Source organism: Bos indicus x Bos taurus, chromosome 20 (genome assembly GCF_003369695.1).
Source record: "Bos indicus x Bos taurus breed Angus x Brahman F1 hybrid chromosome 20, Bos_hybrid_MaternalHap_v2.0, whole genome shotgun sequence".
NCBI lineage: Eukaryota > Metazoa > Chordata > Mammalia > Artiodactyla > Bovidae > Bos > Bos indicus x Bos taurus.
The window spans coordinates 66,285,993-66,301,563 of record NC_040095.1 but is presented as its reverse complement, the minus strand read 5'-3'; the positions used below and the strand labels follow the sequence as shown (position 1 = coordinate 66,301,563).

Here is a 15,571-nt window from a genome sequence, read left to right as displayed (position 1 = left end):
TCAATGGACAAGTATCTGAGCAAATTCCAGGAGATGGCGAAGAACAGGGAAGCCTGGTGTGACATAGTTCATGGGGTCACAGAGTCAGATGCGACTGAACAACAAACTGCCAGACAATGATGGTTAAATTCACCTTTTTATGGTAATCATTTAAAATGTGCTGTTGTCCTTTTGTAAGAATTCTCAGTACCTTAAAGTTGATAATCTGCAATGTGCAACTGTTAACAACTTCTTGACTTCCACAGCCCAGGCTGTGAGACTACTCACAGTCCCTTGGACTGCACGCAGATCCAACCAGTCCATCCTCAAAGAAATCAGTCCTGAATGGTCATTGGAAGGACTGATGCTGACGCTGAAACTCCAATCCTCTGGCCACCTGATGCAAAGAATGGACTCACTGGAAAAGACCCTGATGCTGGGAAAGACTGAAGGCGGGAGAAGGGGGCGACAGAAGATGAGATGGTTGGATGGCATCTCTTGACTCAATGGACACCAGTTTGAGTAAACTCCAGGAGTTGGTGATGGACAGGGAAGCCTGGCGTGCTGCAGTCCATGGGGTCACAAAGAGTCAGACGCGACTGGGCTGAGCTGAGCTGAACTGATGGCCCCGGCCTTGGCACGACCACGGTTTGTGCCTGACTCTCTGGGCCATTCACGAGACAGACGGGACTGCTTTCACACGCCTAAACTGGATCAAGACACACAAATGAGCCACGAGACACCGACAGGACAGCGAGGATAAAAGGAGGGTGAGCATGGGCCCTGGAGACAGAGACAGACAGGACAGCTGATGCAGCCCCTGCTGAGTCTTTGCTGGGCGAGGAGCTATGGTGTGATTAATAGTCATGGGAATCCCACTCATCTTGTGGGATTTTGGGTGATCTTGTGACTTTGGGTGATGTCGAGGAGTTTGAAACGGAGGCGCAGGGGCCAATGTGAACCTCCATGAGGACTGTTTGGAAACATCCGCCGTTTGGTAACGTCTCAGAAAGACACCGTGGGAACAGAAGGGGCGACTGATAGAGAGGAGGTCTCAGATTATCACTGTTCAGACATCCACTGTCGGGACGCTTTAAAACACTGAGACGGGGGCTTGAAGGTTCACTGTCAAAGGACCTGATGCTGCAAGATGGAGGAACTGTTTCACAGACAGACGCCACTGGAGGCGCTGTCAGAGCAGACGGGGACTTCCAGCTCACACTTGTCCCAAGGCCCACCTGCAGGCAGGGGACCGACACTCATGCCGAGTCGCCTCCTCCATCACCCCCTTTCCTTTCCTTCTCTGCGTGACTAACTTCTGTTGTGCAGTGTGTTCGTATGCAATAAACCAAGCAATTAGCAAAATGAAATGCTAGCTACACTCCATGTGTGTCCCAGCCTCTGACTCTTACCTGGTCTTATGCCTGGGCCCTGCAAAAAAACATTAAGTCTGCAACAGTTCTGACATGAAGACAAGGGGTTTAGGTAGAAATGGTGGAAATGGTAACATCGAGGAAGAAGAGAAGCTGGACTGACTTGGAAAAACCGACGGAAATCAAGACTCCAACACACAGCGCTGCAAGTCACAAAGGAAAGCCTGCACGCGTGTGAAGCAACAGCGGAAAAAGCACTGGGAGTAAGAACAGGAAAATGTCTCGAAAGCACATTTAGGTTCCTTCGTGCCAAAATCAAACGGGTTACCAAGAAATAAATTCAAGCGACAAAGATTAAAATCCTAGAGACATATCCAACAGAATGAAGCCGTGTTATACCTACCAACTCAAGGGCTGTGGAACTTCAACTTTCTGCCCATCCACCTCCAGGTCCTCCAGTTCCTTGAAATACTTGTTCTTTAAGCAATGGAGAATCTCTTTTGCATGGCTATCAAAAAAATTTTTTTAAAGTTTCAAATCAATCTGGAAAGCTAATTCAATACACCTTATCTCTTTATAAACCCAAGATTGTGTTTTGTAATAAAAGCCATCCTTGTGTGCCAAGTGAAGACATTCTTTCATTACTACCATTTTACTGTATTCTTTCAAAGCTTAAACAATCCTTGTCCTTTAATCCCTAAAAGGTGAAAAACTACATTCAATACTATTCTATCCCTTCTCTCCTAAACATTCCTCGAGTTTCATCTTCACTTTCAGGTCCTCTTCAAAAGGTACAACTGCAACCATATCCTTAAACTTACACACTAAAGGTTCGTAAGGAAGAAACAACTTGATTAAATGACATCTCTAAGCTCATTTCGAAGAAGACCACCGAAACAGGATATGGCCACAACAGTCCTAAAGGCCATTTTGCCCAGTAGAGGCACATCAAAGGACTAATACAGCCCACAGCAGGGACGGTCCCTGGCGGTCCAGTGGTTAAAATTCTATTTTTTTCCAATGTAGGGAGTGCAGGTCTGATCCCTGGTCTGAGAACTAAAATCCCACATGCCATGGGCCGAGGCCAAAATATTCGTAATAAACATTTTTAATAAGTTAAATAACACACAGTAAACTTTAGACATCACAAAGTGAAAATCCACAACATGTAACAGACTCTCCACCCTGAAATTGCACATAAAAAGGGATGAAGCACAGCTGAACCTGCAGGGGACGCTTGAAACTTAGCTTTAATTTCCACCCATCATTCCAGTGCCCCCTCCTCCACTTATTCCCTACTTCCATGGATAAATACCCTGCTCAACAGCTGACGGGAAAAGAGCTGATCACTGCCTCCTGTCTCCTTGCTTGACTATCCTGTAGTAAAGCCTTTTCGCTTTCTGCAAGACTGTTGCCCCCATATTTGGTCTTTTCATTGTGCAGCTTACAATAAGCCCACGTGCTCAGTTACACGACTCAAAAAAAAAAAAAAAAAAATTGAGAGAGAACACCATAAGCTTCACTTAAAACTCACTAACGTCACAGGTTCTCATGTGTTCCAAAGGGTGGGGGATCGTCAATGGGCCCCCAAGAGTCAAATGCTTCTCATCTTGCACACTCGTTTCTGATTCTAACCTCCCAACTTGCCAGGTCCTCCTCCCCGTACTCCGTTGGGATACCCGTGCTCCCTCCTCTCAAGGCCTCCAGGCTCTAGCATCCACACCGCTGACGTGTGCTTCTTGGGAGAAATACATTTCCGTTTTAAACCCGGGGCATTCTAAACCCCAACTCCCCGAGAAACGTGAAAGGCACGACCCCCTTACCTCTTGTAACCGGTAATTCTTAAAGTGGCCGGGAGAGGCTCCCTGAGCGCTCCCATGAACTGGTCCCACTCGCCCTCGGGCACGATCTTGAGCTCCTGGTAGTAGTGCTCGAACAGCTTGTTCTCCTTGACGATCTCGGGGTAGCCGCCTTCCCAGCCCTGAGGAGTGAGAGAAACTTGGCACCCGGGGCCGCGAAGCCGCCCCGCAGGCCTCGGGGCCCCGGCCCGCCCTCCCCCGGGTCCTACCGCCCCATTGCGCTTTCCGCCGTCCTCCGCGCTCCCGAGCCGCTGCTGCTGCTGCTGCTGCTGGAGCCGCCGGCCCCGCGACCGCCGCCCCATGGCCCACGCGGCCGCGCACGCCTCCCGCACAGCTCGACCCGCCACCGTCGGCCGCAAGCACTTCCGGGCTGCAGCTCGAGGACCCCGCGGGTCAGCACATGCGCCTCCCCGGGACCTGCGGGGAGGGAGGGACCTGCAGGAGCGCAAGGATTTCCGCGCCAGCTCAGGCAGCGATGCGGACAGCCCGAGGTCGCGCGTGCGCACCGCGGCGACGACGCTCGGTGAGGGCCCGGAGTGGGCCGGGGCTTAGTGGGCAGGACTCTAGGAGCGTGGGCGGGGAGGGCGGGCGTCCCGCCCCGTCCCCGGCGCCCAACCACGACTAGGTAGACGGTCTGGGAGTGCCCGGAGTGAGTGGGGGTCTAGAGGGCGGGGCCTGGTGGGCGGGGCTATAGGCGCGTGGGCGGGGCGGGGCGGGGCGGGGCGGGTCCGCAGCGCGCACCCAAGACTGGTGAGACAGTCGGGGAGGACCTGGAGTGGGCGGGGTTCTGGCCGTGTGGGCGTGGCGGGCGGGCGCCCCGGGCGTCCCACCTGGTCCCCGGCGCGCACCCAGGACTAGGGAGACGGGTGGCGTGTGGCTCCGGGGCCGCCCGCACGGGGCGGATCCGGGCCCAGGCTTTGGCCGCGAATCCCGGCCTCAGGTAACCGCGCCTCCCGCCCCCCACCCCACCCCGCCCGCAGCCGCCGCCGCCCTATATGTGGCCCAACGCAGCACCCGGGCCATGGAGCACGCCTGCCGTCGCCCACCATGGAGCTGGCCGAGCGGTTCCTGCTGGACGCGCTCGCCTACCTGGAATGCGCCCTGGGCGTCGTGTGCTACGTGCTGCTGAAGCTGGTGGGCTCGCCCTACGGGCGCTACGCGTCGTCCGGCTCTGCCTTCGGGCTGCCGGCGCGGGCCGCCTGGACTGTGCAGGAGCTGCCCTCGCTGGCCCTGCCGCTCCTCGCGTGCGCGGGCGCAGGCGCGCCGGCCGAGCGCCTCAACCGCTGGCCCAACTGCATCCTCCTGGCCATGTTCCTCGTCCACTATGCGCAACGGTAAGAGCGGGCGGCCCCGCGCTTCCCCCAGCCGCCCCTGGTGCGCCCTCTTCTCCCCGCCGCCCCTGGTTGATGCGCCCCCTTCCCCCCGCCGCCCTTGGTGCACCGCCCTCTTGCCACCCCGGGCCGGCTCCCTGCACCTGTACACCAGGTCCTGGCGCCCTCTCCTTCGCCCCTGCTCTCTCCCCCAGCGCCCTCTTGCTACTTTTCTAGTTCCGTGTGCACTCTTTGTTTAGGGTGAAGGATTGTTTCCCCCAATCAGATGATCACTTGCACCTTAGTCTGGTTTCCAATTACTGAATGGGTCACGTTCAGGGACTTTCTCCTCTACAATATAGGCAGGTGCCTCCAGCACTGTGAAAGTAGCCTTCCAAGAAATAAGCGGTAAACACACCTAAGGTCTTTAAGCTAACTTACAGATGTTTGGTTTTTGTGAAGAAGGCTCAATGGCTGTGTCTGTACTCTTCAGGTCTGTAACAAGTTCGGACTCTCTCCAGGTCTTAGGCTTTGGCTTTTGCACAGCTTAAGGGCTTCCCTGGTGGCTCATCTGGTAAAGAATCTGCCTGCATTGCAGGAGACCTGGGTTCGATTCTTGGGTGGGGAAGACCCCCTGGAGAAGGGAATGGCAACCCACTCCAGTATTCTTGCCTGGAGAATCCACGCGGACAGAAGAGCCTGATGGGGTACAGTCCATAGGGTCGCAAAGGGTCGGACACAACTGAGCAACTAACATTTTCACACTTTTGCATAGCTAAACCAAATAGCTGCTCGAAAGCTTAAAATCAAAATTTGAAAATTTGTATTCAGACTTCTTAAGGCTGCCCAGTGTTAAAAGGGATGTTCTCTACACATCAGGGACCTGATCTCAACTGCTTTGAAAGCGTGGGCAGGTTACTTGATCTCTCTGGTTGTGGGTCCCACCTTAGGACACCCACTTCACAGAGCAGTAGAAGAAGTCAGTGCGGGTGTCTCTGAGCCTCTCTTGAATCCCTGGGCAGCTGCATCCCAGTCTGCTTTTAAGTTTTAAGCAGACACTGGGAATGGGCAGTCAGTGTTCCACGAAGTCTTTCTGAGTGCTCTGTACCTGACAGTCCTAGAGAATTCCCGTAAGCAAACTCAGTAACAGACTCATCAGTGCATTTCCCAGTCACATCTGACTCTTTGCGACCCCATGGACTGTAGCCCGCAAGGCTCCTCTGTCCATAAATTCTCCAGGCAAGAATACTGGAGTGGGTAGCCATTCCCGTCTCCAGGGAATCTTCCCGACCCAGGGGCTGAACCCAGGTCTCCTGCATTGCGGGCAGATTCTTTACCGTCTGAGCCACCAGGGAAGCCCAAGTTTGCCATAAATCCGTACCAAAGCAGGGAGCCACAGCACCTAAATCTGGCCAATAGTTTCATTCATGAAGAGAGGAAACCTCTACACAAGGGTGCCACCCACAGTTGCTCATATTATTGTACACATAGCCCGTGTGATTTGGGGACATTTAAATTTTCCAAACTTTCCAACTTGAGCAAACTCCAGGAGATGGTGAATGACAGGGATGCCTGGTGTTCGGCAGTCCATTGGTTGCAAAGAGTCAGACTTGACTGAGCAACTAAACAATGACAAGTTTTCCAAATAGAAGAGATAAACATCTTCCATTCTACCCAAGCAGCTAATTTATTCAATGGTCATTTGACCTAAGTCAGTGAGCACTGTCGACTAAAAAAAGATGTACAACTTGAGAGTTGCAAGTTAAGTTTTATTTGGGGCAAAATGAAGACTGTGACCTGGGAGGCAGCATCTCAGAGAGCTCTGAGAGACTGCTCCAAAGCGGCAGTGGGGGAAAGTCAATATGTAAGGTTTTGGTGAAGGGGGAGTTCAATGCCATGAAGCACTCATGTTACAAAAGGTTTTTGTTAGTCATGAGGATCTGATGTCACCATGAAGGGATTTAGTGCTTTCTCTAAGATATGAGAAGATGCAAAGATTGAGATCATAAAATCTGTTCCTAAAAACATCCAACTATCTAAAGACCTTTCCCTCTAGATCCTCTGGAGCACAGAGTGCCTCACTCCACCTCGAACTCCCTCAGGGGTTGTTGAAGGTCAACAGCTGTAGCAGCCTGGGGTTCAATTTCCCTGCAGGCAGATGGCAGTGATCTTCGTAAGTGCCAATTTGTAGTTGACACGGCCCTCTTATGGTCATAAATCCAGGCATACATTGAGGGGCATTTCATAACCATTTTGTCCTGCCTTGCTGGGAAGGATCATTCCCAGTTCTGAAGAAGGTTTTTGCCGATAAGCCACTCAGTGTGCCATTACCGGACTCGATCTTAGCAGTCAAAGACGTCGGGACACCTGTCTTCTAGTTATGGCCCAGGAAAGGATTCCCTCTTGTTGCATGAAAATACCTACAGTTACACTATTACAATCACTGATCGTATATTGAGCTATACATTTGATCAGCTGCTTCAACTCTAATCCTCATTTTCATTGGAGGCTTAGTCATACACCTGGTAATACAAGAAATAATAATCTTGTGAAAGAAGCAAAATGCAAATGGTATAGTTAATAACATTAGTGGAATTAAAAGTAAATAGTTTAGCCATGAACCTCCCGCAGCAAACCAGTTTTTTTTTTTTTAAAGATCATCAAGACTAGGGAATGGGTCACTGAAAGCAGAAGTCTGACTTTTCATATGGTTCACCAAATGTGTTATTTTAGAGAATTCATCAGGTATAAAAACATAGGATTCAGTTTGAATTATGGCGCAGGTGCCTCCCTGAAATGCTGTAAGGATGTCAAGGGCCATGCAGTTGTGTAGAACTGCCTTTTTCATCAGAGAGATCTCAGAATTCAGTAGGCTAATAGCCCGATTACTATCATTTAAAGCTTATGAAAGTTGTTAAGGCTTCAGTTCAGTTCAGTTCAGTCGCTCAGTCGTGTCCGACTCTTTGCGACCCCATGAATCGCAGCACTCCAGGCCTCCCTGTCCATCACCAACTCCTGGAGTTCACTCAAACTCATGTCCATTGAGTCGGTGATGCCATCCAGCCATCTCATCCTCTGTCGTCCCCTTCTCCTCCTGCCCCCAATCCCTCCTATCATCAGGGTCTTTTCCAATGAGTCAACTCTTCACATGAGGTGGCCAAAGTATTGGAGTTTCAGCTTCAGCATCATTCCTTCCAATGAACACCCAGGACTGATGTCCTTTAGGATGGACTGGCTGGACCTCCTTGCAGTCCAAGGGACTCTCAAGAGTCTTCTTTAACACCACAGTTCAAAAGCATCAATTCTTCGGCTCTCAGCTTTCTTCACAGTCCAACTCTCACATCCATACATGACCACTGGAAAAACCATGACCTTGACTAGACAGACATTCATTGGCCAAGTAATATTTCTGCTTTTGAATATGCTATCTAGGTTGGTCATAACTTTCCTTCCAAGGAGTAAGCGTCTTTTAATTTCATGGCTGCAGTCACCATCTGCAGTGATTTTGGAGCCCAAAAACATAAAGTCTGACACTGTTTCCACTGTTTCCCCATCTATTTGCCATGAAGTGATGGAACCAAATGCCATGATCTTCGTTTTCTGAATGTTGAGCTTTAAGCCAACTTTTTCACTCTCCACTTTCACTTTCATCAAGAAGCTTTTGAGTTCCTCTTCACTTTCTGCCATAAGGGTGGTGTCATCTGCATATCTGAGGTTATTGATATTTCTCCCGGCAATCTTGATTCCAGCTTGTGCTTCTTCCAGCCCAGCGTTTCTCATGATGTACTCTGAGTATAAGTTAAATAAGCAGGGTGACAATATACAGCCTTGCTGTGCTCCTTTTCCTATTTGGAACCAGTCTGTTGTTCCATGTCCAGTTCTGACTGTTGCTTCCTGACCTGCATATAGGTTTCTCAAGAGGCAATCAGGTGGTCTGGTATTCCCATCTCTTTCAGAATTTCCCACAGTTGATTGTGATCCACACAGTCAAAGGCTTTGGCATAGTCAATAAAGCAGAAATAGATGTTTTTCTGGAACTCTCTTGCTTTTTCCATGATCCAGAGGATGTTGGCAATTTGATCTCTGGTTCTTCTGCCTTTTCTAAAACCAGCTTGAACATTTGGAAGTTCATGGTTCATGTGAACTTCCAAATGTTGGAGAATTTTGAGCATTACTTTACTAGTGTGTGAGATGAGTGCAATTGTGCGGTAGTTTGAGCATTCTTTGGCATTGCCTTTCTTTGGGATTGGAATGAAAACTGACCTTTTCCAGTCCCGTGGCCACTGCTGAGTTTTCCAAATTTGCTGGCATATTGAGTGCAGCACTTTCACAGCATCATCTTTCAGGATTTTAGATATGGCCAATTACATCCTCTAAGGCAATGGCACCCCACTCCAGTACTCTTGCCTGGAAAATCCCATGGATGGAGGAGCCTGGTAGGCTGCAGTCCATGAGGTCACTAAGAGTCGGACACAACTGAGCGACTTCACTTTCACTTTTCACTTTCACGCATTGGAGAAGGAAATGGCAGCCCACTCCAGTGTTCTTGCCTGGAGAATCCCAGGGACAGGGGAGCCTGGTGGGCTGCCATCTATGGGGTCTCACAGAGTCGGACACAATGGAAGCGACTTAGCAGCAGCAGCAGCAGCCCCACTGAAGGCGTGCACGCACACGTGCACACACACACACAGTAGCTGCTGAACGGTCATACCAGTAGGATACAGATCGGCGACCCACTGGGATCATACCAATGGTAGATTCGTTGGGGTTACCTCTAATTTGTTAACATGTATGACCTTAAGTTCATGGGAATCCCAGGCTACACCTTCGTATTCATCCCTGTAGATGTGATGGCCATAAATTAGTCCGACGAACCCACAGAGTTCCATACCAATCACTCTCTCTAACAGTAATGATAGACATAGTTCATAAAGCACCCAGTCTTGTTTCAAAATTACCAGGTTGATCATTTTTAGTATGATTTAACCCTTCCCAACATAGAGGGGCTTTTAAACTAAAATGACCATAGCCTGGTATTAACCATAAGGATCCAACCCATAACTGTGAGAGTTTTCCTTTTAATAGATGAGAGGTTAATTTTTTATAGAGACTTAGCTCATCACTCTGACTGAGTTTGAATGACCCTAAGAGAAAACTTAAGTGTATGGCCAGCATCTGCTGGGGCTGCTGCTGCTGCTGCTAAGTTGCTTCCGTTGTGTCCGACTCTGTGTGACCCCAGAGACTGCAGCCCACTAGGCTCCCCCGTCCCTGGGATTCTCCAGGCAAGGACACTGGAGTGGCTAGCATCAGAGCAGATATTATTAAATGGCCATGTGAGAGGATCCCATCTAGTAATATCGTGAATAGATGAAACAGGACTGAACATTCATCTAAAATAAATTTCCTAGTGGGTATCCAGTCAGAGCCCTAGAGAGCAGAAATCCACCAAAGTAACCCAGAAGTACTAGACACAGGTAATTGGCTACAACCCAACAATTGGATTGAGTTTTAAACTAGCATAGACTCATGTCCATGATAGAAAGCATTTGATTGATAGGCATAGGTCCAAGGAATCAAGAAAACGTTATAAATGATCATACAAGTCAGATGAGCATCTTGGGCAAGCTGCCTACTTCTGATGTCCTCTTCTTCTTGCCCTAGTGGAGTGTAATTTCCTCTATTTGAGCATTGTTTTAAGGTGAGTTGGGATTTGCCTGGTGGCAAAGATGGTAAAGTGTCTGCCTGCAATGTGGGAGACCTGGGTTCGATCCCTGGGTCGGGAAGATCCCCTGGAGAAGGAAATGGCAACCTACTCCAGTACTCTTGCCTGGAAAATTCCACGGACAGAGGATCCTGGTAGGATATAGTCCATGAGATCACAAAGAGTCAGACACGACTGAGTGACTTCACTTGAACATCACTTGAGGTCAGCAGGCATCTCTATCAACCAGTCCAGCTTAGGGGCTTTTGGAAGTGGGAGTTAACCCAAGAGTCAATTTCCCTTTGGTTTCACTGGGCATGAGCTAGTTTAGAGTACGTGATAGAAAGGTCCTTCCATCCAGGTTGGAGAAAGTTCCTTAAACTATGTCTTCTTCCAATCTTGGTTGCAGGTCATGCATGAGGCATCTGATCTTTATCCAAAGACAGATTACTAAGATAAGCTTCAGAAACAAACCTAGAGTGTCCTTTAATAATTCAATTAAATTTTACATTAATATACCCTAACAACAAAGAACTATCCAGAAAGTAAGTCTGAGTAGAAACAGACCTCCATTAACAAGCTGGGATTTAACATTCATTGGAACATCTCTTTCTCCCTAAAATCACCATCATTTTTACCAAATTAACACCTGTTTGTCATATAGGTCTGGTCTCAATAAACTTGGCCTGATGACTTATATAACCGTAATTGATCATAGACTTTTTTGCTTTGCTGAGACTTTTATGGAGTCTCAGATTGAACTTTTAAAATAAAACCTTTCAGGGCTAGGAAGAAGAAAAAAGAAGTTGCTCAGTTGTGTCTGACTCTCTGCGACCCCATGGACTATAGCCTACCAGGTTCCACCATCCATGGGATTTTCCAGGCAAGAATACTGGAGTGGGTTGCTATTTCCTTCTCCAGGAGATCTTCTCAACGCAGGGATTAAACCCGCATCCCTGGCATCGCAGGCAGATACTTTGCCAAAGGCTTATCACAGATTTTGCCTAGTCAGATCATCAGTCGCTCAGTTGTGTCTGACTCTTTGCGACCCCATGAATCGCAGCACGCCAGGCCTCCCTGTCCATCACTAACTCCCGGAGTTCACTGAGACTCACGTCCATGGAGTCAGTGATACCATCCAGCCATCTCATCCTCTGTCGTCCCCTTCTCCTCCTGCCCCCAATCCCTCCCCGCATCAGAGTCTTTTCCAATGAGTCAACTCTTCACATGGGGTGGCCAAAGTACTGGAGTTTCAGCTTTAGCATCATTCCTTCCAAAGAAATCCCAGGGCTGATCTCCTTCAGAATGGACTGGTTGGATCTCCTTGCAGTCCAAGGGACTCTCAAGAGTCTTCTCCAACACCACAGTTCAAAAGCATCAATTCTTCGGTGCTCAGCTTTCTTCACAGTCCAACTCTTACATCCATACATGACCACTGGAAAAACCATAGCCTTGACTAGACGGACCTTTGTTGGCAAAGTAATGTCTCTGCTTTTCAATATGCTATCTAGTAATAAATGTTTCAAAATCGTATTTTATTTGGAAAATGACTTAGCTATTCAATAGACTTCCAACACTCAGTTAAGTACAATCGTTAGAAGTTCAAGTTACCCCAGTCTGCAGAGACTATTTTAGACAGACATTCCTAAAGCATAATTATTCTTGAGTCTATCTAAAGGTTCATATCTCATTTGCATTTTGAAGAAGTTTTTTGACTTGAGAGAATTTCCTTGCTGACAAACTTGTAACACATATAATAATATTTAACTTTTGTTAAACCTAGGTAAAACGAAAATATGCTGCTTAATGCTAATTACTCTTACACATGTCTACATTATTTAGATCAACAAACAAACATTAATATCAGTTATTTAATGCTGAATATTTCCAAGTTCACATGAACCTGAAATTCATTTAGGTTAATTTCTCTTGTGGTAGAATTATTTGAATTGTACATGCCCCCTTTTTTTTTTCAAAGCCAATAATATTAAACGTCATTTACACACTGATCTCAGCAATCAGCAATATTATCCAAAATACAAAGATGCACACTGAGACCTACATTTATCCAAATAAATGGAAAACAAAGTCATGTTTTCCAAACTTAGTTATGAATCAGATATCACGATACAAAACACACTAATTGTAAAAATGGTTGGAGTAAGATTTGAAAAGGCTTTGTTCCCCTTTTTTTCTTTTGGTTTCAGGAATTAGAGATGGTCTAGATAAGTGATCCAGAGAGCTCTGGTCTAAAGGTATGGGAGGAATTATTTCCTCTTAGCAAGAATTCTTAGATAACTTTGTTCATCAAGCTTTCTCTGGAGTCTAAAGAATATTGTGAGCACATTGTCAGAAATTGTGTTTTTCTATAATCATAGTTTTATAGTCAAACTTTAGACCAGGTATGCTCAGCTTGGCCCTGATAATAAGGGCCGATTGATCCCAGCAGGGATTGTGCCTCTGGGGAAGTGGGGGCCTCCGTTTGATCAGCCCCAAGCTGTTAATTACGGAAGGAAGCGGACAAGAACAGGAGTGCACGATGGACTGAGAGCTCGTCCCAAAGCATCCCGCCAGTCGGGAGACGTCTGTTGCCCCTGCTTTGTTGGGGCTCTGCCAGCCAGCCCAGACTGAGTAAGAAGGGATGTGTGAATCCCAACCTGAGTCAGATGGTGGTGGGAGAAACACAAACCACGGGACTTGGGACACGTGCTTGGGAGATGCAAGCCCGAGTAGCTTGGTGGTCGTCTGCCGAGGCCCTGGGCTGGGTTGTGGGCTGACCCTGCCCTAAGGGAGCATTAGCATCATGAAGAACCAGAGCCAGGTGGAGGGGCTTCCCGTGGTCTGTGGGAAGGGGTGTCTGCCTGCATGTTTTTATAATCTTCCTTTAGCACACCTTGTCCGAGGATCCACTGACTCCCTGCTCATTGGTGGGCTTGTAGATGGAGGCAAGATGTTCTCTGAAGACATGGGTGAGGATGAGAGAAACTCTTGTACTTTTGCTGAGTACAAAGGCAGAATCAACAGGATCAACAGGACCTCTGTGGAGGACAGCCGGGGACGGCGGGGCAGGCCTGCCTAGGAACGAGGCAGGGACAGCTGTCAGACAGAGCACACCAAGGCCCTGACCCTGGGGATGGACAAGGATGTTTGTAGGCATTTTTTTTTATCCATGGCAAACCGCGTCATTGTGCCAGTGGCCCTTGCATAGGGTCAGCGCGGAGGTCAGCTGTTGATCTCAGGCCTCTGAGTCCAGAGGGCACTGTCCACACCTTGTCACATCACCTTGGGTTTTGTTTGTATGCAGAGTGTGACCTTTCACCTGCTCACCCCAGGCACATGTGTGCTGGAAATGAGCAACTTTCGGTTATCAGGTCTGCTCAGAGCCTCTCCACGCCGGGGTCCTGGGGTGGTGCCCTCAACCCTGTCTCAGCTCGTGTTCTGCTTTCTGTCAATCCAAGCAGGGACTCAGTGTGACCCGAACCCAGGGCGCCTGTGTCACTGATTCCCACTGGGCAGTCAGTGAGCGACTCACTGCATCATTTCTTCATCAGCCCTTCCATGTAACGGTAGTCACAAACCCAAGTCCCACTGGAGCGCAAAGCTGTTTATTTGCCACTGGGGCCCCCAGTTACCACCTTTACCCTGAGGCCACAGAGGAAGGGGGCCAAACACTCCCCACCCCACCCCCAAGTCCCAGAGTGTGGACTCTCAAACACCCACTGCAAGGCATGTGCTCAGCCAGGTCTGTGACCCGGTGGGATCGTGGTTCTGTTGTCATCCCTCATGGTAGCACCTCAAAGCGTGTCACCTGCTTGAGGTTCAGCTTCCCTCCTGCTGGAATCCATCAGTGGCCTGGGGAAAGCTTTGGTCAGCCTCTCTTTTAAATGTGTCATAAGGGAATTCCAGGGATTCCCTGGTGGCTGAGACGGTTAAGAATCCACTTGCAACGCAGAAGACCTGGGTTCAATCCCTGGGTTGGGAAGATCCGCTGGAAAAGGAAATGGCAACCCACTCCAGTATTCTGGCCTTGGAAATCCCATGGACAGAGGAGCCTGGTTAGCTACAGTCCATAGGGTCGCAGAGTCGGACACTGAGCAGCCAACACTCAACACACAAGGGGCTTCCCAGATGGCACTAGTGGTAAAGAACTCGCCTGCCAACGTAGGAAACAAGGGTTTGATCCCTGAGTCCAGAAGGTCCCTTGGAGAAGGAAATGACAACCAGTTCTAGGATTCTTACCTGGATAATCCCATGAACTTCTCTGATAGCTTTGCTTGCAATGCAGGAGACCTGGGTTTGATTCCTGGATTGGGAAGAACTGCTGGAGAAGGGATAGGCTACCCACTGCAGTATTCTTGGGCTTCCCTTGTGGCTCAGCTTCCACTGTACAATCATAAGGGATTTGAATTAGGTCATACCTGAATGGTCTAGTGGTTTTCCCTACTTTCTTCAATTTAAGTCTGAATTTGGCAATAAGGAGTTCATGATCTGAGCCACAGTCAGCTCCCGGTGTTGTTTTTGCTGACTGTATAGAGCTTTTCCATCTTTGGCTGCAAAGAATATAGTCAGTCCGATTCCAGCATTGGCCATTTGGTGATGTCCGTGTGTAGAGTCTTCTCTTGTGTTGTTGGAAGAGGGTGTTTGCTATGATTAGTGCGTTCTCTTGGCAAAACTCTATTAGCCTTAGCCCTGCTTCCTTCTCTACTCCAAGGCCAAATTTGCCTGTTACTCCAGGTGTTTCTTGACTTCCTACTTTTGCATTCCAGTCCCTTATAATGAAAAGATCATCTTTTTTGGGTGTTGGTTCTAGAAGGTCTTGTAGGTCTTCAGAACCATTTAACTTGAATTTCTTCAGCATTACTGGTTGGGGCATAGACTTGGATTACTGTGATATTGAATGATTTGCTTTGGAAATGAACAGAGATCATTCTGTCGTTTTTGAGATTGCATCCAAGTACTGCATTTCGGACTCTTTTGCTGACCATGATGGCTACTCCATTTCTTCTGAGGGATTCTTGCCCACAGTAGTAGATATAATGGTCATCTGAGTTAAATTTACCCATTGCAGTCTATTTTAGTTCGCTGATTCCTAAAATGTTGACATTCACTCCTGCCATCTCCTGTTTGACCACTTCCAATTTGCCTTGATTCATGGACCTAACGTTCCAGGTTCCTATGCAGTGTTGCTCTTTACAGCATCGGATCTTGCTTCTATCACCAGTCACATCCACAACTGGATGTTGTTTTTCACTTTGGCTCTGTCTCTTCATTCCTTCTGGAGTTATTTCTCCACTGACCTCCAGCAGCATATTGGGCACCTACCGCCCTGGGAAGTTCATCTTTCAGTGT

General features: G+C 48.4%; 2 protein-coding genes across 3 annotated transcripts in view; one reads left to right on the top strand and one right to left on the bottom strand.

Moving 5' to 3' along the window:
* Positions 1-3,555, bottom strand: part of NSUN2 (NOP2/Sun RNA methyltransferase family member 2) — a 33,566-nt gene extending 30,011 nt beyond the window's left edge. The window contains exons 1-3 of the mRNA XM_027520588.1: positions 3,421-3,555; positions 3,176-3,333; positions 1,756-1,860 (exon numbers count right to left, since the gene is read on the bottom strand). Coding sequence (XP_027376389.1) covers positions 1,756-1,860; positions 3,176-3,333; positions 3,421-3,513 — 356 coding nt within the window. The 5' untranslated portion in view covers positions 3,514-3,555. The remainder of the gene's footprint in view (positions 1-1,755; positions 1,861-3,175; positions 3,334-3,420) is intronic.
* A 243-nt stretch (positions 3,556-3,798) lies between these two features.
* The window catches only part of SRD5A1 (steroid 5 alpha-reductase 1), a 37,447-nt gene continuing 25,674 nt past the window's right edge, over positions 3,799-15,571 (top strand). Inside the window, exons 1-2 of one of the 2 annotated variants that reach the window (XM_027520590.1) lie at positions 3,799-3,860; positions 4,192-4,545. In XM_027520590.1, the coding sequence (XP_027376391.1) occupies positions 4,259-4,545 (287 nt within the window). In that variant the 5' untranslated portion in view covers positions 3,799-3,860; positions 4,192-4,258. Of the gene's footprint in view, positions 3,861-4,003; positions 4,546-15,571 lie in introns of those variants that run through there. The other variant, XM_027520589.1, reaches the window with a different exon arrangement.